General features: G+C 49.6%; 1 protein-coding gene across 1 annotated transcript in view; it reads right to left on the bottom strand.

Annotated features, from left to right (window-relative positions):
- The window catches only part of LOC141073060 (uncharacterized), a 206809-nt gene extending 180973 nt beyond the window's left edge, over positions 1 to 25836 (bottom strand). Inside the window, exons 1-4 of the mRNA XM_073560377.1 lie at positions 25709 to 25836; positions 13310 to 13457; positions 12812 to 12991; positions 11528 to 11651 (exon numbers count right to left, since the gene is read on the bottom strand). Of these exons, the coding sequence (XP_073416478.1) occupies positions 11528 to 11651; positions 12812 to 12991; positions 13310 to 13387 (382 nt within the window). The 5' untranslated portion in view covers positions 13388 to 13457; positions 25709 to 25836. The remainder of the gene's footprint in view (positions 1 to 11527; positions 11652 to 12811; positions 12992 to 13309; positions 13458 to 25708) is intronic.
- Between the last annotated feature and the right edge of the window lie 1974 nt (positions 25837 to 27810).

The raw sequence follows: 27810 nt of genomic DNA, 5'->3' as shown, positions 1-27810 counted from the left end.
ATAGGCTGGGTCATGAAGGAGTTAAGCTTAATTATTACTTGTCCCATAAATGTCTAGACTTATGGCCAACAAGGTCAAAGCGAATGAAAACTAGAGTCTCGTCTATTAAGAATGATGGAGTTAAATATACACATCTGTAAGAGATGGCTGAACAATCTGTGGGGTTTTACTCTGCCTTATATCATTTAAAGGATGATAGATGCAATTCACCCAAAATCCATAGAAATAAACAAGTTTGTTTCTAGAATTAATCTCCCACAACAAAATACAGATCAATCATCATTGCTAAACAACATACGAAACTGACACAGCTATAAAAGCATCAAAGGAAAGTAAATCCCCTGGAGCAGACGGCGTACCTAATGAATATTATCACATTTATTGTCCCCGTCTTTTAGATCCCCTATCGTGTATGTATAAAACAGTCATCAATGAAGGTCAGTTCCCAAAGGAATCCTTACAGGCCACCGAATAATGATCCAGAGGTAATCCCAAGCTACAGGCCTAGAGCCCTCAGATTCAGACATCAAGATAACATCATTAGAAAAAACTTTTTGACAGAGTGATCAATGAGTGGAACAGGCTGCCACGAGAAGTGGTGAGTTCTCCTTCAATGGAAGTCTTCAAACAGAGGCTGGACAGACATCTGACTGGGATGATTTAGCGAATCCTGCTTTGAGCAGGGGGTTGGACCAGATGGCCCTGGAGGTCCTTTCCAACTCTACCATTCTATGATTCTATAAGATTAAGGCTATGTGCGCACATAGGCAGAAAATTTCTGCATAAAAACAGGACTCCTTCCCAAAAAACGCGCATTTTTGCCGCGATTTTTTTCCGCGCAGCGCCAGACACATAGAAAATAGCCAGAAATGCGGAATTTACCGCGAAATTAAAGAGCATGCTGCGTTTTTTTTTTTTACCGTGAAGCGTTTTTTTCGCGGTGAAAAACGCATCAATATGCACAAGAAGTGCAAAATGCATTAAAATGAATGGGAAGCTTCTTTTAAGCGTTTTTTGAGCGGATTTTTTGGTAAATCCGCGAAAAAAAAATGCTGTGTGTAAACACAGCCTTACGGTAAAATAATCTCAGAAAGGTTCCTCCAAATGATGCCCTCCGTACTACATTCACACCAAGCTGGGGTCATTACAGGGAGGCAGCTTCTGACTGCACAGGAGGACAACATTAATTTCACATGTAGAAAAGACAAAATCTATATTACTCGCTCTTGATGCCGAAAAGGCGTTTGACCGAATTAATTGGGATTATATAGTAGCCAAGATTAAAAAAAAACATGGATTTTTGTGAGTACTCACCGTAAAATCCTTTTCTCCGAGACGCTCATTGGGGGACACAGAGATTGTGGGTGTGTGCTACTGCCGTCTGGAGGCTGACACTAAGTATACAAAAAACAAGTTAGCGCCTCCTCCGCCGCATACACCCTGGCCCCAATAGCGGGCGGAAACCAGTTTAGTGCAAAAGCAGTAGGAGAAGCTGAGCGCGAATTAGCCTTACCGCAGAAAATCATATGTCTGAAAAAAGGACCACCCTACAATAAAGAATTACACTAATCAAAATAAACCAAAGCCAACTGGCTATCAGGGTGGGTGCTGTGTCCCCCAATGAGCGTCTCGGAGAAAAGGATTTTACGGTGAGTACTCACAAAAATCCATGTTTCTCCTTCGTCTCATTGGGGGACACAGAGACTGTGGGACGTCCTAAAGCAGTCCCTGGGTGGGAGCCACTCACCAATCCAAACCGCATGCCCACCTGTTTAAAGGTGTGCTATTGCTGCCTGGAGAATTTTCCTACCCAGGCTCGCATCTGACGAAGCCTGAGTATGCACATTGTAATGCTTAGAGAACGTGTGCAGGCTTGACCAGGTTGCCGCCTTGCACACTTGCTCTGCCGAAGCCTGGTGCCGAAGCGCCCAAGAGGCGCCCACTGCCCGAGTAGAGTGTGCCCCTATTCCAGTTGGAATCGGCGTGCCTCTGTTACGGTAAGCCTCTTGAATAGTTAGGCGAGTCCATCTGGCTATGGTCGACCGTGAGGCTGCGAGCCCCTTCCTGCGCCCTTCGGGGATCACAAACAACGAGTCTGTCTGGCGAAAAGGTGCGGTCCTTGACACGTACCTCCTGAGGGCCCTTACTAGGTCCAAGGTGTGGAGCGCCTTCTCCACTCTGTGTACCGGAGCTGGACAAAACGGAGGCAAAACAATGTCCTCATTAATATGGAAAGAGGACACAACCTTCGGCAGAAACGGCGGCGGTGGTCTAAGGACTACCTTATCCTTAAAAAAAAGTCAGAAACGGAGCTCTACAGGACAGGGCTGCCAATTCCGAGACCCGCCTAATGGAAGTTATGGCTACCAAAAACACGACCTTCCTGGAAAGGTATAACAATGCGACTTTCTGCAACGGCTCAAACGGAGCTTCCTGCAGGACACCCAGAACCAGATTAAGGTCCCAGGCGTCTATGGGCGCTCTAAAGGGGGGCACCAAATGAGAGACCCCCTGAATGTCTTGACCTGCATATTGGTAGCGATATTTCACTGGAAAAGAACCGACAAGGCCGATATCTATCTCCTCAGGGAACTCGGGGCCAAACCTGCGTCTAAGCCTGACTACAGAAATGCCAAGATGTTGGGAACCGAGAAGGACAAAGGCGCAACCCCGTGCTCTCGACACCAGAGAAAGAAAACCTTCCAAGTGTTATGATAAACCCTCGCTGAGGCCATTGTAGCAACCACTTCACGCCCAAACCCCGCCTGGGTCAGAATCCAAGATTCAACGGCCATGCCGTCAAACACAGGGCCCCTAAGTTCGGGTGGTAGATCGGCCCTTGGGACAATAAGTCTGGCCGTACCGGTAGACGCCATGGCACGTCTGCGAGGAGCTGTACTAGATCCGCGTACCAAGCTCGACGGGGCCAGTCTGGAGCCAGCAGAATCGCCGGGACCCTCTCTGTCTTGATCTTTCTGATGACCCTCGGGAGAAGTGGCAGAGGGGGAAACAGGTATGGGAGCCGAAACTGACTCCATGGAAGGACCAACGCATCCACTGCGATTGCTCTCGGGTCCTGGGACCGAGCGACAAACATGCCCACTTTGGCGTTCTCCCTGGAGGCCATCAGGTCCACGTCCGGAGTCCCCCACCATTGGCAAAACTGCTGGAAGACCTCAGGGTGCAGGGACCATTCCCCGGCCACGACACCCTGCCGACTCAGGAAATCTGCTGCCCAATTTTCCACGCCTGGTATGTGAACTGCTGAGATTACTGAGTGGTGCCTCTCGGCCCAACGGAGTACATGCTCTAACTCGCGCATGGCTGCCCTGCTGCGCGGGCCTCCCTGGTGATTCACGTACGCCACTGCCGTGGCGTTGTCTGACTGGACCCGGACTGGGCGTCCTGCTAGCCAGTGCTGAAAATGTTGCAACGCCAACCGCAACGCTCAAATCTCCAACAAGTTGATCGGAAGACGAGCCTCCTGGGGCGAAAACACTGCCCCTGTGCCGTGTGATGGCGAAATACTGCTCCCCAACCGAGAAGACTCGCGTCGGTTGTGATCATCAACCATTGATCTGGAGGAAAGGGTTTCCCCTGAAGGAGAGAGGAGTCGCGCGTCCACCATTGAAGTGCTCGTCGGACCTGAAAAGACAACCTGCACTGGTGATCTAGGGAGAACGGACTCCTGTCCCACGCTGCCAAGAGAGCGTGCTGCAGGGGACGAAGATGAAATTGAGCAAATGGAATTGCTTCTATTGCCGCTACCATCCTCCCTAGAACCCTCATCCCAAATCGAATCGTGTGAGGGCCTGGTTGCTGAAGACTCCAAACTCCCTGCCGGAGCGCCCGAGCCTTGTCTTGAGGGAGAATTACCAACCCTCGGGAGGTGTCGAAAATCATCCCTAGGAATGGAATCCTCTGAGCCGGGATAAGAAATGACTTTTTCCCATTGACCAACCATCCTAGGCGAGATAGGGTATCCAGCGTGATGCTGACATTCTCCTTGCATGCTTGAAAGGACGGCCCCTTTACTAAGAGGTCGTCTAAGTACGGCAAAACCACTATGCCCCGAGAATGAAAAATGGCCATGACGACCGCCATTACCTTCGTGAAAACCCTGGGAGCCGTGGCTAACCCGAACGGCAGAGCCACAAATTGAAAATGCTGGCCATTGATTGCAAACCGAAGGAACTTCTGATGCGGGGGAAAAATAGGGATGTGCAGGTAGGCATCCTGGACATCGATTGAGGCCAAATATTCTCCCTGCTCCATGGCCGATATCACTGACCGGAGGGATTCCATCCGAAAGTGCCTGACTTTGATGAACCTGTTTAGGAGCTTTAGGTCCAGAACCGGTCTTACTGTTCCGTCCTTCTTGGGGACCGCGAACAGGTTGGAATAAAATCCTTGAGCCTTTTCGCCCTCTGGTACCGGGACAATGACCCCGTTGCACTGAAGAATCCTGATGGCTCCTAGCAACGCTTCTGCCCGGGATTCCGATTTGGGAAGTCGGGAAAGAAAAAATCGTCTTGGAGGATGTCCGATAAACTCTATTTTGTACCCGGATGACACTAATTCCGCCACCCATGCGTCGTGTGCCACCTTGACCCAGACGTGGCGGAACCTGAGCAGACGACCGCCTACTCTGCTGTCTTCGGGTACCTGATGCCTCGAGTCATTTTGCTGAGGGCCTCTGGGACCTGGCCCCCCTTGACCTGGGTGGTCGGCCCCGCATCCTCCCTAGCGGGTTGGCTTTATACGTGACCTGGCGCTCTCTGTCTTGGTTGTAGCGAGTTGGGGCGGTAGAACTGGCCGCTGTTGCCCATCCGGGGGTGCGAAATGCTCGAAAGCGCCCCTGCGGTTGACGAAAAGGCAGTCTACTCTTCTGCTGTGGGAGAAAGCTGCTCTTTCCCCCTGTGGCATCCGAAATGAGTTTGTCTAATTTCTCTCCAAATAATCGGTTACCCTGATATGGCAGGGACGTTAACGATTTCTTAGAAATTGAATCAGCCCGCCATAGCCTTAGCCACAAGGCCCTCCTAATGGCGATAGCGTTTGCCGCCGTTAGTGCGGCGCAATTAGCCGCATCCAAGGATGCATTAATTAGATAGTCACCCGCCATCGCGATCTGATTTGCCATCTCAGATACCTCTATCGGCAAGTCTCTATCTTGCAGGACTTTATTCAACGACTCTGACCATGCCATCATGGCCTTGGCCACCCATGTTGCCGCGAATGAAGGCAAAAGCGCTGGTCCCGATGCCTCATACACTGAGCGGGCTAAACCTTCTATGAGCCGATCCGTGGGGTCCTTAATAGAAGAACCACTAGGCACTGACAACAACGATCTTGAGGCCAGGCGTGACACTGGGGGATCCACAATTGGAAATTCCGCCCATCTCTTACAGAGCTCTGGTGCAAAGAGGTAACTCGTCTCTAGCGTTTTTTGTCCCGAAAAATGCTTGTCTGGACGTTCCCTGTGCCGTTGCACCATGTCCTCGAATTCTGGGTGAGTGCTAAACACCCTATGTGGTCGCCTGGCCCTTTTAAAAGATATTTTATGCCCTGCGGTTAGGGAGACATCCTCCTCAATACCTAGAGTCTGATTGACAGCCTCAATGAGACTGTCTACCGTCTCCCGACACCCCGGGGTATCCAGGTCCAAAGATTCCTGCATGTCCTCATCCGAACTCTGCTCGCTCCCAGACAATGGTGATGGTGAGCGAGACGCCGCACTCACGGATGCCGAAGCACCGGAGGGGCCCGGAGACGCCATATGGGATCTCTCCCTGTACGTCTGCTTAGAGAGAGTGCGGCCCCTGCAGGCCGGCGGCTCTTGTGAGGTGGATGAACCCTCCCAAACAGGCGAGCCGTCGTCTCTACCCCTATCCGGGGCTTGAAGGGTCTCAATCGCCTTCGTAAGCGAAACCATAGACCGAGAAAGTGATAACGCCCATTCCGGGGGGTCCGAACTCCTGGGCTCCGTTGGAGGGGAGGGCTCCTGGGCGCGTTCGGAACTACAGGCTTCACATAACTTAATAATCTGCGCTCGCGGGAACACAACCCCACAGGAAACGCATGCGGTATAAAAGGACGTGTGCTTTTTCCCTTTGCCAGACATACTGCAGAAAAAAGGCCAATTTTCTCTCTCTTTTCCCTTTTTTTTTTTTTTTCTCTTTTTTCTTTAAAGCATAAGGGGGAATGAGGAGAAGGAGGATAACTTGCCCTAGTGTGGCTCCGGGACGGGGTCGCACTTACCCGGCTCCTGCTGTCTCCCCGCGCTCCTGATCCTGTTGTTACTTCCTCTCTGGGTAGGCTGCGATGCTCTCCTGATCGCGGCCTACCCTGTTCTGAAGCCGGGGCTTCGATTTAATCCAGCGCCCGCCCCGGACCTGGGGGCGGCGCCGGATCTGACGTCACGCCGGGGGGTGGGCCTTCCCCCCGCGGCCTAGGCCGAAGCCGCGGGCTAAATTTGACTCTGCCCGCCTGCCCGAGCATGGGCGCGCTATCCTGGTGCTCCCCCGGTACCGCCCTGAGGCGCCCAACTTCCCCAGCTGGGGAATCTTGGCAAAACCATTATGCTCCACGCACCCTGGACTACAGGTATTGGGAGGGAGGAAGGAGGGAGGGAGAAAGGAGAGAGGAAGCGGGGAGGAGAGAGGAAGGAGGGAGATGGCTGCTGATCACAGCCCTATGGTAACTCTGCGGCTCCAGCACCTGAGTTGCTGGGGCATACGGATTGTGCTGACCTGCTTCTCTTCCCTAAGCCGGCGCTAGCCTGGAGCCACTCGCTGCCCAGGGGCCCTCCCAGCCCAACCATATCTCCTTGCCATGAGGTAATCATCTTCGGACGGTGCAGGCACCCTAGCTCCGTCCGCCTTGTCTGGGCGAGGAAAGGGACCGTCCGCCGCCATGCGTTGGTGGAGCAGTGGGGGCGCACAGACTAGTCTTGTGCCTCTGTGCAAGCCCATGGTTTCACTACCTAGGGGTGGACAGGGCTAAGTCTGGCATAATGTCCCACATCGCGGGAGAGGAAACGTGGAGGGACACTCGCACGTTGCTGATTTGGGGAAATCGGATCCTTTCAATAGGATGCATTGCCCCTGTCATATCTTCTTAAAAAATAAAAATAGATGTCTGGGGAAAAGTCCCAGAGATGTCCCTCGGGTTGGGGGCAAGGATACGCGGAGGCGATACTCGCGCGTGCTCGCCCGTTGATGTTTTGAGGAGATCAGACCCTTTCAATAGGGTCCGTCGCCCGTCTCCTCTTCATAGCGAGAAAATATAAAAAAAAAAAAAATAGTCTGGAGAGACCCAAACTGCGTGTGCCTCCATCAGACACTAAGCAAAAAACTGGTTTCCGCCCGCTATTGGGGCGAGGGTGTATGCGGCGGAGGAGGCGCCAACTTGTTTTTTGTATACTTAGTGTCAGCCTCCAGACGGCAGTAGCACACACCCACAGTCTCTGTGTCCCCCAATGAGACGAAGGAGAAAATACGGAAATCATTGACAAATCTTGACATCTATTATGGCCGCCTACTCTTGTCCCTCAGTAAAAGTCCAAGAGAATAATATATTATCCGACTCATTTTCTATCTAGGACGGGACGCGGCCAGGTCGCCCATTATCCCCACTCTTACTCCACCTCATCATAGAACCTTTTTCCGAAACCATTACAACAAATTGCTTAATAAAGGGAACACCATTTAACTTTAGGCAACATGCAATCAGTCTATTGGCGGATGACGCGCTAATCTTCCCCATTGACCCGACCAATTCAGTGAGAATTATTACTTCTACCATAAGAGACTTCTCTGCAGTTTCATACTATAAATAATACAAAATTTTAGGCTTTTTCATAGACCCCATGACCAAAACATTGATGGAAAAAGAATTTCCCTATAACTGGGAAAACTTCATATCCCATATTGAGGAATCATAATTCCCTAAGGTACTAGATAAAAATCTGAATCTCCTACAAAAACAGATTAAAAAAAATATTGATACTTTTGATAAAACAAACACCTCGTGGCTTGGTAGGATCGTCTTATATAAAATGATAATCCGGCCAAAACCTCACTATATCTTTCGAGCTGATCCAATCCAGATTCCAGATATATGGAGTAAGAACTTCCATAAGAAAATGTCAAGATGTATTTGGAATAAAAAATCCCCAAGAGTCGCCAAATCATCACTGTATACGAACAAAAGAAATGGAGGCGTCGGTCTCCCGAACCTACAGGCCTCCTCCTAGGCGAATATCATAATGCAGAGCAGGAACGGCTCATAGATGAAGGGAAAACCAGCCGGGCAGGAATGGAAACGTCGGACAATGGGAACTGTCCCTTAGACGCTCTTATTGTTGTGAATTCCTAGGCCAATCGCTCCTTCTACCTGAGAATATTCTAAGAAAATCTACAATTAGGACCTGGAGGAAATGATGGAACATTTCTTACAACAACCACATGAGTTACCCATTAGAAAAACTTCCTTTCTTTCTATTCCGCCCTTCCAGACTTCCCTATAGATAAATGGAGGAAGGATGGGATCACAAATTGTTCGGCCTTATTTACCGGACCCAAAATAGATCCAATCATAAATGTTCTGTCCCTGACTCTATCGTACAACCTTCCAAAAGAGGAAAGTTATAACTTTATAGAACTAAGGAAATATATTGGGGGAAACTCTCTCTCCTAAGAGTTATCACGTCTCTTCTGGAAAATCCCTTAAAAAATACTATTTGGACACCAACAATCTGTATAAACTAGGGTGAACTCAAAAAATCGATGTCGGAATTTTGTCCGTCTGGACCCCACAAAACGATTCCCCTTTCCAGATATTGAGAGAGCCAAAATTTGAGCTCGATCAAACGACGTTAACCCGTGCCGCTCGTCGCTCAAAGTTTGAAAAAATCCAAATTGAGGTATTTTAAGATTTAGGTATTTTGCATAGTCTGTTAGACTATAAAGAATGTGACAACAACATTGCAGAAATAGCCCTGACCAAATTTTCGAACCATTTGTGGTATTTGAATGCAGAGTTGGTGGGATTATCGTTTTTTGATCCCACCATTACAGACAATGAAAAGTTGTTAATGGCTAATAAATTGCTCAGTAGCACAGATGAACCATCAGAGCACGCTAGGGTTGTAAATCCAAAAGTTAGGAAAGAAAAATTAAAAGAGGTAGGAAGTAACCGACTTTAACGACCTTCTGACAAAAGATGAAGAACAAAAGCAATATGTCCTGCAAGTTGTAAGCAAATGCCGAGCATTATAGTCTGACGTTTCAAAAACTACTTTAACAAAAGCTCTAGAATAGATTAGATAACTATGTAAAATTATCAACTCCTGTAGGTTAGCGTGCTCTGATGGTTCATCTGTGCTACTGAGCAATTTATTAGCCATTAACAACTTTTCATTGTCTGTAATGGTGGGATCAAAAAACGATAATCCCACCAACTCTGCATTCAAATACCACAAATGGTTCGAAAATTTGGTCAGGGCTATTTCTGCAATGTTGTTGTCACATTCTTTATAGTCTAACAGACTATGCAAAATACCTAAATCTTAAAATACCTCAATTTGGATTTTTTCAAACTTTGAGCGACGAGCGGCACGGGTTAACGTCGTTTGATCGAGCTCAAATTTTGGCTCTCTCAATATCTGGAAAGGGGAATCGTTTTGTGGGGTCCAGACGAACAAGATTCTGACATTTCCCCCCCCCCATATGAGATCCGGTCACCCTAGTATACACTCTTCAATAGTGACGTAACTACTGAAAAATCAAAACACATGGTGACGGGGGAAGAAGATGTGAATGGATGTTTACCGCCTGAGTCATGGAAAGAAGCAACTGAAATGACAAATCAGATGGAAATCACAGGTGCCCCAACATGGGACCAATAAAAGGTGAGCGCGCCACTCAAGGGAAGCCGTCACACCGCTCCGGTAACGGAAGGAAAAGGTCTGAATTCTTTAACCTATAAAATAAATACTAAAACAAATAATTCCCCACAAGCATGGAATCGCTGTCTCATCTGGAATTTTTTCCTACTTTTCAGCAAATCATAAAGTAAAATACACAATTCATCCAGCAAAAGAAAACACAAAACATCAAATTTCTGTAGGTGGAAAATAAAGATGTGATGGCTTATTGGAGAAGGGGAGGAAAAATGCAAAAAGTGAAACTAGCCCCATCAGGACCGGGTGAAACGTTGATATTGACTCCTAGGATTGCAGACTCCTATATGTGGCGCTATACCCTGTTCTCTGCATCTGGGAAGAGGAAATTTGCATATCTTATGTCCCATGGGGCATTGCATGGCCCATAAAGGGGGTTTTACACATAGCGATATTGCTAGCAATATCACTAAAGCATCACCGATTTGGTGACACAGCAGTGATATCGCTATGTGTGATACTTACCTCCGACCGGCTCCCCCGCTGTCTGTCGTTGATTGCGCAGCTCCATTTCTCGTCGGGCGCTTCCTGTGGCGACGACGAGTGACGCATAGACGTGGGCGAGAGGACGTCAGGATCGCCGCGTCTAAATGGTAAATATCATCCACTGCATCGCTGTGAGATCTGCCTGTGTGGCAGCTCACTAACGGACATTTAGCGATGCACCAGCGATCCTGACCGGGTCGAATCGTGGTTGGGATCGCTGGTGCATCGCTAAATGTAAAAGGGCCTTTACTCTCTGTACTCAGAACTGTCGCTCTCCTCAAGGAGAAACATTACCCCCTATAGCGAGCAGTGTGCGGTGATCCGACCTCCTCCAGTACGGAGAGTTCTGTGCTTCTACGCCTGCAGAGCGAGTGGTGAATAGACGCGGGGCCGGAGAAAGGCTGGAAAGCCTCCATGTCAGACTGACGGGTGATCGGCTCCATCACGTTCCATCTTTATGTCAGGACAGCGACTCGTGTCCCGAGGTCTGAGGGACGGTCCGGTGCCGATATTTATCCAGGACTTTGTGCACAGAACGGAGAAAGTGATTTGTCACAAAGAAGAAGAGAGAGAATGAAGGCGGAGTCCAAGGAAGGTGACACAAGTGTCAGCCAAGAGGGAGGAGCCGGACGCCGACCACAACTGATGACAACATTGAGCCTGCACCGATTCTGAGGGACGGACGAGCGACAGCGGATTAGGGGGAAAATCATCCGTAAATTAACCCTGACTCTGCTGAGTAAAAATTCACAACAGACTTAGGGACCGAAAGACCTCACAGGAGAGAACGGACAGAAGGACGAGACATCTACAGACAAAATGTGACCGATGCTCTAAGGAAGGAGAAAGATTCTGAAAGAAGAGAACGAAGACTCAAGACTGATGAAGACGAGACGACAGCAGAGAAACCGCGACTCACAGATCAGAAGAAAATAATCAGGGAAATGAAAGCTGTTGTCAGACGGAGAAAATGTAGAGAAAACCAGAGCAAGTCTGGAGAAAACTCATCTGTTATAGGAGGAGGCCGGAGAGACGTCATCACATCCACCGGAGCCAACAAGGAGCCTCGCTGCTCACCTCGTGGTGTAAGAGGCCGGCGCTCCTCCATCATCACGGCCTGGTACCGATCCTGGTGTCCTTCTAGATACTCCCACTCCTCCATGGAGAGATAGACAGCGACGTCATGACACCTTATAGGAACCTGACAACAACGACATCGTCACCACCCAGAATCCTCCAGTGCTGTATAATGTCCCAGCAGTCACCTCTCCGCTCATCACCCAGAATCCTCCAGTCCTGTATAATGTCCCAGCAGTCACCTCTCCGCTCATCACCCAGAATCCTCCAGTGCCGTCCTGTATAATGTCCCAGCAGTCACCTCTCCGCTCATCACCCAGAATCCTCCAGTGCTGTCCTGTATAATGTCCCAGCAGTCTCCTCTCCGCTCATCACCCAGAATCCTCCAGTGACGTCCTGTATAATGTCCCAGCAGTCACCTCTCCGCTCATCACCCAGAATCCTCCAGTGACGTCCTGTATAATGTCCCAGCAGTCACCTCTCCGCTCATCACCCAGAATCCTCCAGTGCTGTATAATGTCCCAGCAGTCACCTCTCCGCTCATCACCCAGAATCCTCCAGTGCCGTCCTGTATAATGTCCCAGCAGTCACCTCTCCGCTCATCACCCAGAATCCTCCAGTGCCGTCCTGTATAATGTCCCAGCAGTCTCCTCTCCGCTCATCACCCAGAATCCTCCAGTGACGTCCTGTATAATGTCCCAGCAGTCACCTCTCCGCTCATCACCCAGAATCCTCCAGTGACGTCCTGTATAATGTCCCAGCAGTCACCTCTCCGCTCATCACCCAGAATCCTCCAGTACCATCATGTATAATGTCCCAGCAGTCACCTCTCCGCTCATCACCCAGAATCCTCCAGTGCCGTCCTGTATAATGTCCCAGCAGTCACCTCTCCGCTCATCACCCAGAATCCTCCAGTGACGTCCTGTATAATGTCCCAGCAGTCACCTCTCCGCTCATCACCCAGAATCCTCCAGTACCATCATGTATAATGTCCCAGCAGTCACCTCTCCGCTCATCACCCAGAATCCTCCAGTGCCGTCCTGTATAATGTCCCAGCAGTCACCTCTCCGCTCATCACCCAGAATCCTCCAGTGCTGTATAATGTCCCAGAAGTCACCTCTCCGCTCATCACCCCGAATCCACCAGTCCTGTATAATGTCCCAGCAGTCACCTCTCCGCTCATCACCCAGAATCCTCCAGTGCCCTCCTGTATAATGTCCCAGCAGTCACCTCTCCGCTCATCACCCAAAATCCTCCAGTCCTGTATAATGTCCCAGCAGTCACCTCTCCGCTCAGCAGCTCGATCATCTTGTTGCTGAGCTCCAGGATCTTCTTGTTCCTCTCATGTATCGGGGAGTGCGGGGGAGGCTCTGTGATGGGGCCCGGGCTCCGCCCGCCTGACTCCTGGAGATGGATGATGGGAGTCACACAGTCCCCCGGTGTCTTCCTCACTATTGTGTAATCCTGTGTATGGAGAGAGACACTTAGGGAGAAGAATTCCTTCCCGACTCCAGATCTGACAATCAGTAGAAATCCCGGGATCAATAACCGTCTCCAGTAATCTGGGGCCATAACCGGGAATATTATTACACTCCGGACAGACATCCCGGCCCCTCTACAGCTCTTACAGGGAATCCCCATGACAACTCCTCCGGGCAGAGAGCTCCACAGAATCCCTTCTCTTACAGTAAAGAATCCTTCTCTCCTATTCTGGATTTCCTCTTCCCGGTGTCGGACTCGTCACATCACACAATAAAGCTGATAGAAATGTAGAGGAGTTACCTCTCCGCTCAGCAGGGAGATGATCTCCAGGGCGCAGTGGAATAATCTCCTGGTGGTCTCATCCCTGTCCTCGTCCATCCTCGGGGGTCATTCAGGAGAAGGAGGGATGAGCACTGGATCAGCTGGAGGGATCTCGTCCTGCCAGAGTCTTCATGATGAAGGAGAAGATGGAAATCACAGGGGACGAGAGAACGACAATCACTAAATTCTGCCCAAATATCAACATTTATCAGGAAGAATCTGGAGGAAAAGCCACAAAACTCCACCGCGGCCTCCTCCGCCGATCTGACCGCTCATTATCAGCCTTGTAGGCGGGGGATGGACACCATGGTAACTGCACCGCCAGCAGAGGACGGTCACCGTAAATACACCTCCAGCGGAGGACGGTCACCGTGGTAACTACACCTCCAGCGGGGGACGGTCACCGTGGTAACTACACCTCCAGCGGGGGCCATGAAATGAGGAGGAGACGCTGCACGTCCCCAACACTGAGGAGCCGCAGTCACATGGCACAGGAGATGAGGCTGAAGTTGGTTTTTTATTTGTCAGTTTCTTAGTCGGCAATTTTTTATAGGTTTAACAAACAATAATCATCACCACAATAATAACATATAATGCAATGAGGAGCCTGAGGTGAATACACTTAAAAACAGCTACAAAAATTATGAAATTGGCACAAACATGGGCATCAAAGTGGGCACCGAAGGGCGTTAATGAAAGGGTTAAATGACTTTGGATCACTGATCTCACACTGCAGACATATAGAAGAGGGAACCCCACATTAAAACTAGGTCTCTCTAGCCTGACCCAAATGGGTTCTAGGCATCAGAATTGGCAACAAAGTGGGCAGACCGTCGATTTTGGCCATTTGAATAAGTAACCAGGGTCGGACTAGCCCACCGGAGAATTCTCCGGTGGGCCCACGCACTGACACCTGCTGGCATACGGGCCAGTAGATGCCTAGGGCCCCCACTGCTCCAGGGGTCCCCAGCCAATGGCTATGGGGCCCCTGAGCCAAGGGGGTCCACCCTTTGCCAGCGGAGCAGCGGGTGACAGGAAACCACGCCTGTCCCCGCTGCTAAAGAGAAATGAATATACACGTTTCTCCATGCCCGGATGGGTGTGGAGAGGAGTGAATATGATTTCTCTTTAATAGCGGGCAGCGTTAGCCGCAGGCTGCATGTAAAGCCCCACCACCGCATCACACACGCACGCAGACACACAGCACCACTCACCTCTTCGCAAGTTCTCTGCAGCACATCCTCCTTCCTGCCCGGCGCTTCCTGTTTGAGACAGCTCAGCTGGATGACATCATCATCCAGCACGCTGTTTCAGACAGAAAGATGCTGGCAAGGAAGAGGCTGCCGGGATGTGCTGCGGGAAACTTGCCGAGAGGTGAGTGGTGTTGTGTGTCTGTCTGTGTGCGTGTGTGTATGTGATGCGGTGCTTTGTGTGTGTGTTGGCAATGATGGGGTGGTGTGGAAGGACAGTGATGGTGGTGGGGAGAGGCAATGAAATAGACAATGATGGAGGTGGAGGGAGGCAATGATGGAGGTGATGAAATTGGCAATGATGGTGGTGGGGGAGGAGGTAATAATTGAGGTGGTGGAATGGGCAATAATGGGGGTGGTGAAGGAGAATGATAGGGTTGGTGGGGGAGAAGGCAATGATGGGGTGGAGGGGGAGAACAATGATGGAGGTGGAGAGGGGCTGCATTATACTTATGAGGGGGCTACATTATATTCTGTGGGGGGACTGCATTATTCTCTCAGGGGACTACATTATATTCTGGGGGGCTACAGCATACTATATGAGGGGGCAAAATTATGCCCTTTGGTGGGGCTGCATTATACTATATGAGGGGGGCTGCATTATATCCTATGGTGGGGACTACATTATACCTTATGTGGGGGTTGCATTATATTCTATGAGGTGGGCTGCATTATATTCTATGAGAGGGGGCTGCATTATATTCTATGAAGGGGCTACATTATATTCTATGAAGGGGCTACATTATATTCTATGAGGGGGCTACCTTAACCCCTGCTACATAATTAAGACCTGTACTACCTTATATCTTGATACTAGCTGAAGAGCCCGGCGCTGCCCAAGCATAGTAACTAACTGTGGTTAGTTATAACAAATTATTATTATCCTCCATCCCATAGGCCCGTGCCCATATACCCATCATACATATCCTCCATCCCATAGTCGAGTGCCCATATACCCTTCACACATCCTACATCCCATAGTCCCATGCCCATATACCCATCATACATATCCTCCCATCCCATAGTCCCATGCCCATATACCCATCATACATATCCTCCCATCCCATAGTCCCATGCCCATATACCCATCATACATATCCTCCATCCCATAGTCAAGTGCCCATATACCCATTACACATCCTCCATCCCATAGTCCAGTGCCCATATACCCATCATACATATCCTCCATCCCATAGTCCCATGCCCATATACCCATCATACATATCCTCCATCCCATAGTCCCATGCCCATATACCCATCATACATAGTCTCCATCCCATAGTTCTCTGGTGGGGCCAAGGTGCTCCAGTCCGATGCTGTAAGTAGCTGTTTTTAAGGGGTTAAATGACTTTGGGGCACTGATCTCATACTAAGAATACATAGATGGTGACTAGTGATGAGCGAGCATACTCGGTAATGCTCGGTACTCGCCCAAGTATCGCTGTACTTGCAGTACTCTGTGACCACAGAGCATTTCCAGGATTGTTTGTCGGGAGTTCGGGTCCCCGCCCTGCATGTTTGGCATGCTTTAGAGAGCCAATCGACATGCAGTGATTGTCTGCCACGCACTGTAATGCCAGTCATGTTGGTTGTGGCATTATAGTGATTGGCTGGCCGCACAGCGTCATCAGGTCTAGATCAGGCCTGGCGCCTCCCTGCTCGTCACATTCAGCTCCGGGAATCAGATAGTGTAGGGTGAGTTGCTGCCCAGATAGGGTCAGATTTGGGGGTTTATAAGTTAGTGTGGGTCTACCATATTTGAATACACAAATCCAGCTAAATCAACAGTCCTTCTAAGGAATAATTACAGGGTATATAGATTGCAGTGCTAGGTAGGCAGGGAGTGTATGTGGCTATATACACATCAGTGCAAGGCCTGCAGGCACTGTATGTGGGTATTATTATACAGAAATCCAGACTCATTGTACGCCATGGACAAATGTGCTGTGCCCTGACAGAAATAATAACTCCACTGCAATTAGCATATGAAAAAAGGCGAACCACAGGAGTTTTGTTATATATAAAATTACAAAAGTATTATTAAATGTCAAAAAAGACCACAATGATCACACACAAGAATAAAAAACACATGTGCTCAGTTAGACACCACAAAGGGACATTGGGCCTCCTTAAATAGCTAGTCATCCTGATACATGCAACTCCTGGTATCACATTCCCCCACATCAAGTGTCCCGCGGGATCCTGGCACAGCTATCACAGGTTTTGTGATTGGGGATTTACTCCTCTCTCACGAGCAGGCGGGGGCATCGCCGGGTGACGCGTGTCTGGGAGGGTTGGGGATCGGCGCATGTGCCGCTATTACACAGCGGTACTTGTATGTGTCAGGTGACGGTCACCTGACACAATCACCATGGATATTTGAGGTCCTGATGCTCAAACTTCCCACACACCTCCCCTTGAGAAAGCGGCAAAAAACTTAAGCGAAACGCGCGTCGGGGTGCGTTAAAGACTGGGCGCTGATAGTACACCTGGTAAGTGACTTCCCCCCCCCCTCTTTTTTATTATGTCCGAGCAAATTGCATTATAGCACTGTATGGGTTGTGCACTATTGGACAAAAAAGGAGGGTTACCCTATCCCCCGTTATTTAATGATTGGCCCCATCATAGTTGTGGTGCCTTTTGGGATTTTCTAGAGGATGTGGTAATTTATACACTTGATGTGGGGGAATGTGATACCAGGAGTTACATGTATCAGGATGACTAGCTATTTATGGAGGCCCAATGTCCCTTTGTGGTGTCTAACTGAGCACGTGTTTTTTTTATTCTTGTGTGTGATCATTGTGGTCTTTTTTGACATTTAATAAAACTTTTGTAATTTTATATATAACAAAACTCCTGTGGTTCGCCTTTTTTCAACTGTATGTGGATATATAGATATCACTGCTAGTCAGGCATTGTATGTGGCATACTTCATTGCATACATTAAGAAGGTCCATTCTATTACTGTCTGTTGCTACCTATTACATATTTTGACCATATATACATAGCCCCATCTTGCAACTTGATCCTGATTATTTTATTCCAAAGCAATCCAGAGCTCCCCTTTTTTCTCCATTTTCTTGATGACACTGCAGAATACAGCAAGATCCTTTTCATAGTACAGCGTGAAAATCTAGCTATTTTAAATGGGTTTGCCCGTCCCAGCGATCACATCTGAGGGCACAGAAAATTCTGCCATTTTTGTGGTACTGTAAAAAAATTTTTGGAGTGTGTTAAATAATTTCTTGCCAAAAAAATATTTTGCTTCAGGGCAGATATTTTACACCGGGTTTTGTCCATCACACGGATCGCATATCAATGTGCTCAAAATTGGGCCATTTCAGGCCTCCATAGAATTGTTTTTGTTGTGTCTTGGCCTACTTATTGACACAATTTTACTGCCCCCCCCAAAAAAAAAAAAAATACAGGCCGGATATCTGAAAGTGTGGTATCTCAGTCATTCCATTCCCCTCATCTATCTGTGGGCTAAAAATTATGGCATTTGATGCCTCCATTCAACTGTTTTTGCTGTGTGCTACCCTAGTTCTTAACACTATTTTCCTGTAAAAAAAAAAAAATAAAAATACAGGCCACATATTTTACAGTATGGTATCTCAATCACATGCCTCATCTATCTGTGGGCTACAAATTGTGGCATTTTGTGGGCTCAATTGAACTGTTGCTGCTGTGCCTTAGCCTACTTATTCACACTCTTTTGCTCTTTAAAACAAATCAAGGCCAGATAATTAAAAGTCGGGGGGATCTCCATCACAGGCCTCACCAATCTGTGGGTTAAAATTTGGGGCATTTTTTGGGCTCAATTGAACTGTTGTTGCTGTGTCTTAGTCTAGTTATTGGGAGGAGGGAGGTGTATGAGACACAACTGCCAGAAATTCAGGAGGAGGAGCAGGGTGTGGAAGTGGAAGCCGAGTTGGTTGATAATATAGTAACTGACCCAACCTGGCAGGAGGACATGCAGAGCAAGGACAGCAGCACACAGGGGGAGGGAGGTGTAGCACCCCAACAGGCAGGAAGAAGCAGTGTGGTGTCCGCAGACAGAAGGTGGGCAACCGCTCCCCGTAACACCAACACGACGGAAGTTGCCAGTACAAGTGTTAGGTCTTACTGAGTCTGGGTTTTTTTTTTAACGACTCTTGTCAATAACCCCAAACAGGCCATTTGCACCACCTGCCAGGCACACATCAGCAGGGGTAGCCCAACTACTAGCCTGACCACCACCAGCATAATCAGGCACAAGGCAGCAAAGCACCCAACTTTGTGGGCCGAACCCCAGGGTCCAGAAACAGTGCCTGCGGGTGACACCACTGCTTATTTCGCTGTTGTGCGTACAAGCCAATCCCCTGCTCATGGTGCCTGTGAAGATGTCTCCGCCCAGCACCTGTCATTGCACACACTCAACTAGCACAATCATCATGCACGTCCAGATCCTTGTCCCAGAGCAGCGTTCAGTTGTCCATACCCCAAGTCCTTGGAACGCAAGCGGAAATACGCAGCCAACGCCCCACAAGCCACAGTACTAAATTCACACATTTCTCGTCTGCTTGCGCTCGAAATGTAGCCTTTTAGGATAATGGAGATGGAAGCTTTCCACAACCTGATGCCGGCGGACGTCCCAAGGTACTCGATACCCAGCCACCACTATTTCTCCCAGTGTGCCGTCCTCGCACTACACAAGCACGTGTCCCACAACATTAGCCGTGCCCTCAACAATGCTGTTACTGGGAAAGTACACCTAACCACCAACATATGGACAAGTTCTTCTGGGAAGGGAGGGTACATCTCACTGATGGTACACTAGGTTAACATAGTGGAAGCCGGGACCCAATTGAACCTTGGGATGGAACACGTCCTCCCGATGCCGAGGATTGAGGGCCCTAGGTTAATCAAGGTTGCCTCCATAGTCTACAGCTCCTGCACCTCCTCCTCTTCTTCAGCCTCCATCTCCGAAATGTCCAAACCAGTCACAAGCTGGAAGCACTGCAGCACTGCCTCAGCCAAGCGGCAACAGGCTGTACTGAAGCTAATATGCTTAGGTGACAAACTGCACAATGCTGAAAAGTTGTGGACAGCTCTGAAAGAGCAGGCAGATCTGTGGCTGACACTGCTGAACCTTCAGCCAGACATGGTCGTGTGTGACAATGGTCATAACCTGGTGGCGGCTTTGAAGCGAGGCAAGCTCATACACGTACCATGCCTGGCCCATGTGTTTAACCTCGTTGTTCAACGTTTTCTCAAAAGCTACACGGAGCTGCCGGATCTGCTTGTGAAGGTACGCCGCATTTGTGACCATTTTAGAAACTCAGCTACAGCTTCCGCCGCCCTAGCCATGCTTCAGCAGCGTTTGGAACTTCCGGCTCACCGACTGGCATGTGATGTCCCCACGCACTGGAACTCTACAATGCAGATGTTGGAAAGGATTTGTGAGCAGAAGAAGGAAGTTGTTGAATACCAGCATCAACAAGACCGTCGGTATTTAGTTCAGACTCCACACAAAACCTCAGGAGTGGACATGGATGTCAGACATATGTATCATCCTACAAAACGTTAAGGAGCCCACCAAGATGGTGAGCGGCGATGGTGTCATAATTAGCGTCACCATCCCGCCTCTCTTCTTCTGAAATGTTCTCTGCTCACAATCAAAGAGAATGCATTGCAGGCGGAGCACAAAGAGATAGAGCAAGGAACCATACAGGGTGATTACACACAGCCCAGCCTCATGTCATCCCAATGTAGATTGGTTGACCATGAGGAAGAGGAACAACAGGAGCTACTTTCATGTGCTATAGACAGTACTACAAGCACAACTGTCATACCGTCTGTTCACTGTAGATGGCCTGAGAACAGGGAGGAGGAGGAGAGCATGGTAAGTTGTCCTCTTGGTGAGTACACGGAAGTCTTGCCTGTTAGCAGTCTGGCACACATGGCTGACTGTATGCTGTGCTGCCTTTCCTGTGACCCTCGTAGTCTCAAAATTTTGGGTGACAGTCATTACTGGTTGGTGACACTTCTAGACCCACGCTACAAGGAGGACTTTTAATCTCTTCTTCCAAAGGCAGACAGGTGTACTAAAATGGTGCAGTACCAGAAGGCCCTTGTTGCGGAATTATTAAAAAAAATTCCCATCTGAAAACGTTGGCAGAAGATGTCAGTTCGTTGGAAACCAAGAAGTATAGGCAAGAGAGACACGTCTCCAATTCAGCAGAGACAGGGGAACACTGGCAAAGTTCTAGGAGAGTTATTTTCTCAAACCCTCCCATCACAGTGACCCTGAGCGTGGGGTACTGTCACAAGCAATGCAGTTCTGGAAGATGCTGAGGGAGTACCTTGCTGACGTACCAACTTCCTCCAAGATTCCTCTATGCCTTATAATTATTGGGTCTTAAAGCTGGATACGTGGCATGAAGTAGGTCTCTACGCCTTGGAGGTCCTGACCTGCCGCTAGCGTTTTGTCAGAGCGGGTCTTTAGTGCCGCTGGTGGAATTATAACTGATAAGCGCATCCGCTTGTCAACTGAAAATGCTGCCAGGCTGAGTCTTATAAAAATGATGAACAAGGGCTGGATTAAGCCAGACTTCTCTACACCACCAAATGATGACAGCAAAACTTAACCTCAAATCCAGTGTCGTTTTTGTCGTTTTCCCATGCACCTCTTCACACCCACAGATGGGTATACGGTTCCTGATTTTGCCTATTTGCTGTTATCCTCCTCATCAGCCACCACCACTAGATCACCATGGAGACCGTGGTCCGTGATGCAACAGCCACGTTATTGTTTTGAACTGTGTTTATGATGCCCGTAAAACAAATGTTGACACAGTATGTGGATGTGTACACCCCAGGGGGAACTGTCACCCCATACACTTACTGGAGGCCCTTCTCCATGTCTCTTCCAAGGGGTAATGGGGTTTGTCCAAATTTGGGGCAGGCCTTGCATTCACTGCAAAGGCAAACAGTATGGGAGACCCACTTCCTAATAATGTGAACTTTGCTGGTTGTTCATCTTCAACAATGCAATTCTCCATTGCCAGTGCTTCAGCCTCAACACTGTAATGCTACAAAGCAGTTTCTTCAGGCTCAATACTGATATGCTCCACTGCTGGTTCTTCAGACTTAACACAGCAATGTTCCACTGTTGGGTCTTCAACCTCAACACTGCAATTGTCCACTGCAGGTTCTTCAGGCTCAACACTGAAATGCTCCACTGTCAGGTCTTCATTATCACCACTGCAATTCTCCACTGCTGGGTTTTCAGGCTCACCACTGCAGGTTCTTCAGCCTCATCATTGCAATTCTCCACTGCTGGTTCTTCAGCCTCAACAACTCACTGCATAGCCAACCAGTATGGGAGTACCAAATTACTAGGAACATTGCTTTCAGGTGGCCATCCAGTACGTTGGTTCAAAGGGGTATTGAGGGTGCATGTAGTTTTGGGGTGGGGCAGGTCTTGCATTCAATGCAAAGGCGAAGAGTATGGAAGTACCAAATAAAGATTAATGGGAACTTTGGTTTCATGTGGCCATCCAGTATGTCGGTTCAAAGGGTTATTGTGGTGCGTCCACATTTTGGGCAGCCCTGCCGCTCACTGCATACGCAATAACAGTATAAGACACATACTGTTTAATAATGGGAACAACAAAGCATAGCCGGCTGACGGCTGTCTAAGGCAGTAAAGGCCACCTGATGGCAATATAAAAAAGACTTTGTGATTTTCAGAGTCCCTCCTTCATAAATGAAACAGGAGGTGTCTGATGATGTGTCGCACACCACATGGCCAGCTAGGGTTGCTAAATGTTACAATGACATTTCCCATTTGTCTTGGTTGAAAGCAATGCTAAAGTTGAAAAACGCATCAAAAACGCTACAAGTGAACACAGCCCAAGTGGTGGAGGAGCATTTTTGGTTTTGGTTATCTATATTGCCTTAAATACAAGTCATTGCCCTGGAAAGGATGTCCCTTAACATATTTCCCAGGAGAATCCATTTTGGTTTCGCTTTTGTATGCTTTATAGTGAGGCTGTAAAAGTGGCGTCACACTCTGACAACATTGTTCACAGCAGAGACCTGGGAGTCAGAAATGCTTCCAGGGGACTTCCCCATGATGCTCCCTTGTCATTTGAGCTCTGTTCCCATTGATTTACGACATTTTTAGACCCTAAAAAGACCCCCGGGGGGACTGCAGCAAAAATGCTCAGATTTCCCATAGACTTACATTGGGCTTGTTGCACCCGAGCGTTTTAGTGCTCTGCTCGGCCATCGCTAATAGTGAGGCCTCACATCAAACACAGGGACCTCCAGCCCGACCCAAATGGGTTCTGGGCATCACTACGTATCTAATGGTGGTGTGACATCAGTGGCTCAAAGTCATTTAACCCTTTCATTAACGCCCTTCGGTGCCCATATTTGTGCTAGTTTTTAAGTGTCTTCACCTCAGGCTTCTCGCTGCATTGTATGTTATTATTCTGATTATTGCTTGTTGTTAAAGCTATAAAAAACAGAAAAGAGACAATTGCCGAATAAGAAACCAACTTCAGCCTCGTAGCGGGGGACGGTCACCGTGGTAACTACACCTTCAGCGGGGGGACAGTCACCGTGATAACTACACCTCCAGCGGGGGACGGTCACCGTGGTAACTACACCTTCAGCGGGGGACGGTCACCGTGGTAACTACACCTTCAGCGGGGGGACAGTCACCGTGATAACTACACCTCCAGCGGGGGACGGTCACCGTGATAACTACACCGCCAGCGGGGGACGGTCACCGTGATAACTACACCGCCAGCGGGGGGACAGTCACCGTGATAACTACACCGCCAGCGGGGGACGGTCACCGTGATAACTACACCGCCAGCGGGGGACGGTCACCGTGGTAACTACACCGCCAGCGGGGGAAGGTCACCGTGATAACTACACCGCCAGCGGGGGGACAGTCACCGTGATAACTACACCGCCAGCGGGGGGACAGTCACCGTGATAACTACACCGCCAGCGGGGGGACAGTCACCGTGATAACTACACCTCCAGCGGGGGACGGTCACCGTGATAACTACACCGCCAGCGGGGGACGGTCACCGTGGTAACTACACCTTCAGCGGGGGGACAGTCACCGTGATAACTACACCTCCAGCGGGGGACGGTCACCGTGATAACTACACCTCCAGCGGGGGACGGTCACCGTGGTAACTACACCTCCAGCAGGGGACGGTCACCGTGGTACCTACACCACGGGACGGTCACCGTGGTAACTACACCTTCAGCCGGGGACAGTCACCATGGTAACTACACCGCCAGCGGGGGACGGTCACCATGGTAACTACACCGCCAGCGGGGGGACGGTCACCATGGTAACTACACCGCCAGCGGGGGACGGTCACCGTGGTAACTACACCGCCGGCGAGGGTCGTTCACCGTGGTAACTACAGCACCAGCAGAGTATGGTCACCGTGGTAACTACACCGCCAGCGGGGGACGGTCACCGTGGTACCTACACCGGGGGACGGTCACCGTGGTAACTACACCGCCAGCGGGGGACGGTCACCGTGGTACCTACACCACGGGACGGTCACCGTGGTACCTACACCACGGGACGGTCACCGTGGTAACTACACCTTCAGCCGGGGACAGTCACCATGGTAACTACACCGCCAGCGGGGGACGGTCACCATGGTAACTACAGCACCAGCAGAGTATGGTCACTGTGGTAACTACACCTCCAGCGGAGGACGTCACCGTGGTAACTTCACCGCCAGCGGGGGACGGTCACCGTGGTAACTACACCGCCAGCGGGGGACGGTCACCGTGGTAACTACACCGCCAGCGGGGGACGGTCACCGTGGTAACTACACCGCCAGCGGGGGACGGTCACCGTGGTAACTACACCGCCAGCGGGGGACGGTCACCGTGGTAACTACACCGACGGCGGGGGACGGTCACCGTGGTAACTACACCGTCGGCGGGGGACGGTCACCGTGGTAACTACACCGTCGGCGGGGGACGGTCACCGTGGTAACTACACCGCCGGCGGGGGACGGTCACCGTGGTAACTACACCGCCGGCGGGGGACGGTCACCGTGGTAACTACACCGCCGGCGGGGGACGGTCACCGTGGTAACTACACCGCCGGCGGGGGACGGTCACCGTGGTAACTACACCGCCGGCGGGGGACGGTCACCGTGGTAACTACACCGCCAGCGGGGGACGGTCACCGTGGTAACTAACTACACCGCCAGAAGGGGACGGTCACCGTGGTAACTACAGCACCAGCGGAGGACGGTCACCGTGGTAACTACATCGTCAGCGGGGGACGGTCACCGTGGTAACTACTCCTTCAGTGGGGGACGGTCACCGTGGTAACTACACCTCCAGCGGAGGACGGTCACCGTGGTAACTACACCTTCAGTGGGGGACGGTCACCGTGGTAACTACACCTCCAGCGGAGGACGGTCACCGTGGTAACTACACCTCCAGTGGAGGACGGTCACCATGGTAACTACACCTCCAGTGGAGGACGGTCACCATGGTAACTACACCTCCAGTGGAGGACGGTCACCGTAACTACACCTCCAGCGGGGGACGGTCACCGTGGTAACTTCACCTCCAGCGGAGGACGGTCACCGTGGTAACTACACCTCCAGCGGGGGACGGTCACCGTGGTAACTACACCTCCAGCGGAGGACGGTCACCGTGGTAACTACACCTCCAGCGGGGGACGGTCACCGTGGTAACTACACCTCCAGCGGGGGACGGTCACCGTGGTAACTACACCTCCAGCGGGGGACGGTCACCGTGGTAACTACACCTCCAGCGGGGGACGGTCACCGTGGTAACTACACCTCCAGCGGGGGACGGTCACCGTGGTAACTACACCTCCAGCGGGGGACGGTCACCGTGGTAACTACACCTCCAGCGGGGGACGGTCACCGTGGTAACTTCACCTCCAGCGGGGGCCGTGAGGTGAGGAGGAGACGCTGCACATCCCCCATACAATGCTGCCCGTCCCCAACACTGAGGAGCCGCAGTCACATGGAGCAGGAGCCTCCACAGGAACAGCTCTGATCTCCCCCCACACTCTCCTCTCACAGATTCACCACAAACCCTCCTGTCATCTCACCGGAATGGCGGGAACCGGAAATCTGCTGCTGGCTGACCCCAGAGAACACGAGCTGCGCACACCCGGGACGGAGCGGCTGCACTGAGCGCGGGAGGACCTGTGGTGACGTCACCGTCATGTGACCAGGGGGCGGGGCTCATGAGAGAAGGGGTGAAGGCCCTTGGTGATGTCACCGTCATGTGACCAGGGGCGGGGCTCAGGAGAGAAGAGGTGAAGGACCTGTGGTGACGTCACGGTCATGTGTCAGAGGGCGGGACTCAGGAGAGAAGTGAATGCTCTATGGTGACGTCACTGTCATGTGATCAGGGGGCGGGGCTCAGGAGAGAAGTGGTGAAGGACCTGTGGTGACGTCACCGTCAAGTGATCAGGGGGCGGGGCTAAAAAGACTAAGTGGAAGCCTTGAGGAAACCTCGCCTCAGCTCCTCCTCGCAGTGCAGCAGACTAGTGATGGGAAGTTCGGCCCTTTTTGGCGATTCGGCTCATTGGGCTCCGCTCACCGTAAAGAGCCGGCTCTTTTTTTTTAATATTAACCCCTTAGCGACTAGGGGTATTTTTGGTTTTGCGGTTTCGTTTTTCGCTCCCCTTCTTTCCAGAGCCATAACTTTTGTATTTTTCCGTCCATATGGCCATGTGAGGGCTTATTATTTGCGGGAAGAGTTGTACTTTTAAATGACATCATTGGTTTTACCATGTCGTGTACTCGAAAACGGGAAAAAAATTCCAAGCGCTGTGAAATTTCAAAAAAAAAAGGGCAATCCCACACTTGTTTTTTGTTTGGCTTTTTTGCCCGGTTCACTAGATGCTAAATCTCACCTGCCGTTATGATTCTCCAGGTCATTACGAGATCATACACAAAAGGAAATTTTCCGCTCACCCCTCTTCACTCCTGATCACCCCTCCGACGCACGGAAACACCCTGACCCGGGTGTATAGTGCATGCACAACATAGAAAAGGATTTTCCAGCGTCTCCAGGAGATAAAATAACAATTGCTTTATTGAGAATATAAAATCTTCTTACCATCAAGTAAAAACAACATAAAGAGGCGGATGGAGGGGAGCACTGTCCGACGCGTTTCACCCTGAAAGGGCTTAATCGTGGAATGCGTAAAAAAGGTCTCCAAACAGATATTTAAGTGCAAAACAAGAGGAGAGATCTTATCATGCAGTATTCTTAGGCATCTCTTTCTCTTGTTCATGTCATTCTAATGTGGTTTTTCTTTCAAAAAAAAAAAAAATTTTTTTTTTTTTTCTGCGTTAATTTTATATCGCAGATGCAGTATTTTTCTCTTCCTTTCTGTTTGTTGCAATCAATTCCCACCATTTGATAACACGCTATGTACAAATTGTCCGCAAATTATAAGATCCTTGTTATAACACTATCAGAGTACATTATGGCTTCCTTTAAATACCTATATGGTTTTTTAACTGCTTTATATGTGATATATATATATATTTTTTTTTTTTGATGATCTGTTTATCATTATACCCTTCGTATGTGTTGGTTTCCATGCATTGTACACTTTTTTCAAATTTGGTTTTGTCCATGTTAAATGTAATGGGTGTGTTTTTCACCTAATTGAATCACCTGTTTTCTTGACATGTTTTGCACTTAAATATCTGGAGACCTTTTTTACGCATTCCATGATTAAGCCCTTTCAGGGTGAAACGCGTCGGACAGTGCTCCCCTCATACGCCTCTTTATGTTGTTTTTATTTGATGGTAAGAAGATTTTATATTCTCAATAAAGCAATTGTTATTTTATCTCCTGGAGACGCTGGAAAATCTTTTTCTATGTTGAGCATTATGAGTTCATAGACACCAAACGTTTCTAGATTCTCTTTTATCTAAGTGGTGAAAAAAAATTCCAAAGTTTGCTAAAAAAAAAAAAAATTTCGCAATTTTCCGAGACCCGCAGCATCTCCATTTTTCATGATCTGGGGTCGGGTGAGGGCTTATTTTTTCCGTGCCGGACTGACGTTTTTAATGATACCACTTTTGTGCAGATACTTTCTTTTGATCGCCCGTTATTGCATTTTAATACAAAGTCTTGGTGACCAAAAAAACGTAATTCTGGCGTTTTAAATTTTTTTCTCGCTACGCC

The sequence above is a fragment of the Dendrobates tinctorius genome, unplaced genomic scaffold (genome assembly GCF_039654945.1).
Source record: "Dendrobates tinctorius isolate UK_male_01 unplaced genomic scaffold, ASM3965494v1 ptg000296l, whole genome shotgun sequence".
NCBI lineage: Eukaryota > Metazoa > Chordata > Amphibia > Anura > Dendrobatidae > Dendrobates > Dendrobates tinctorius.
This window is presented reverse-complemented; position numbering and strand designations above follow the sequence as displayed.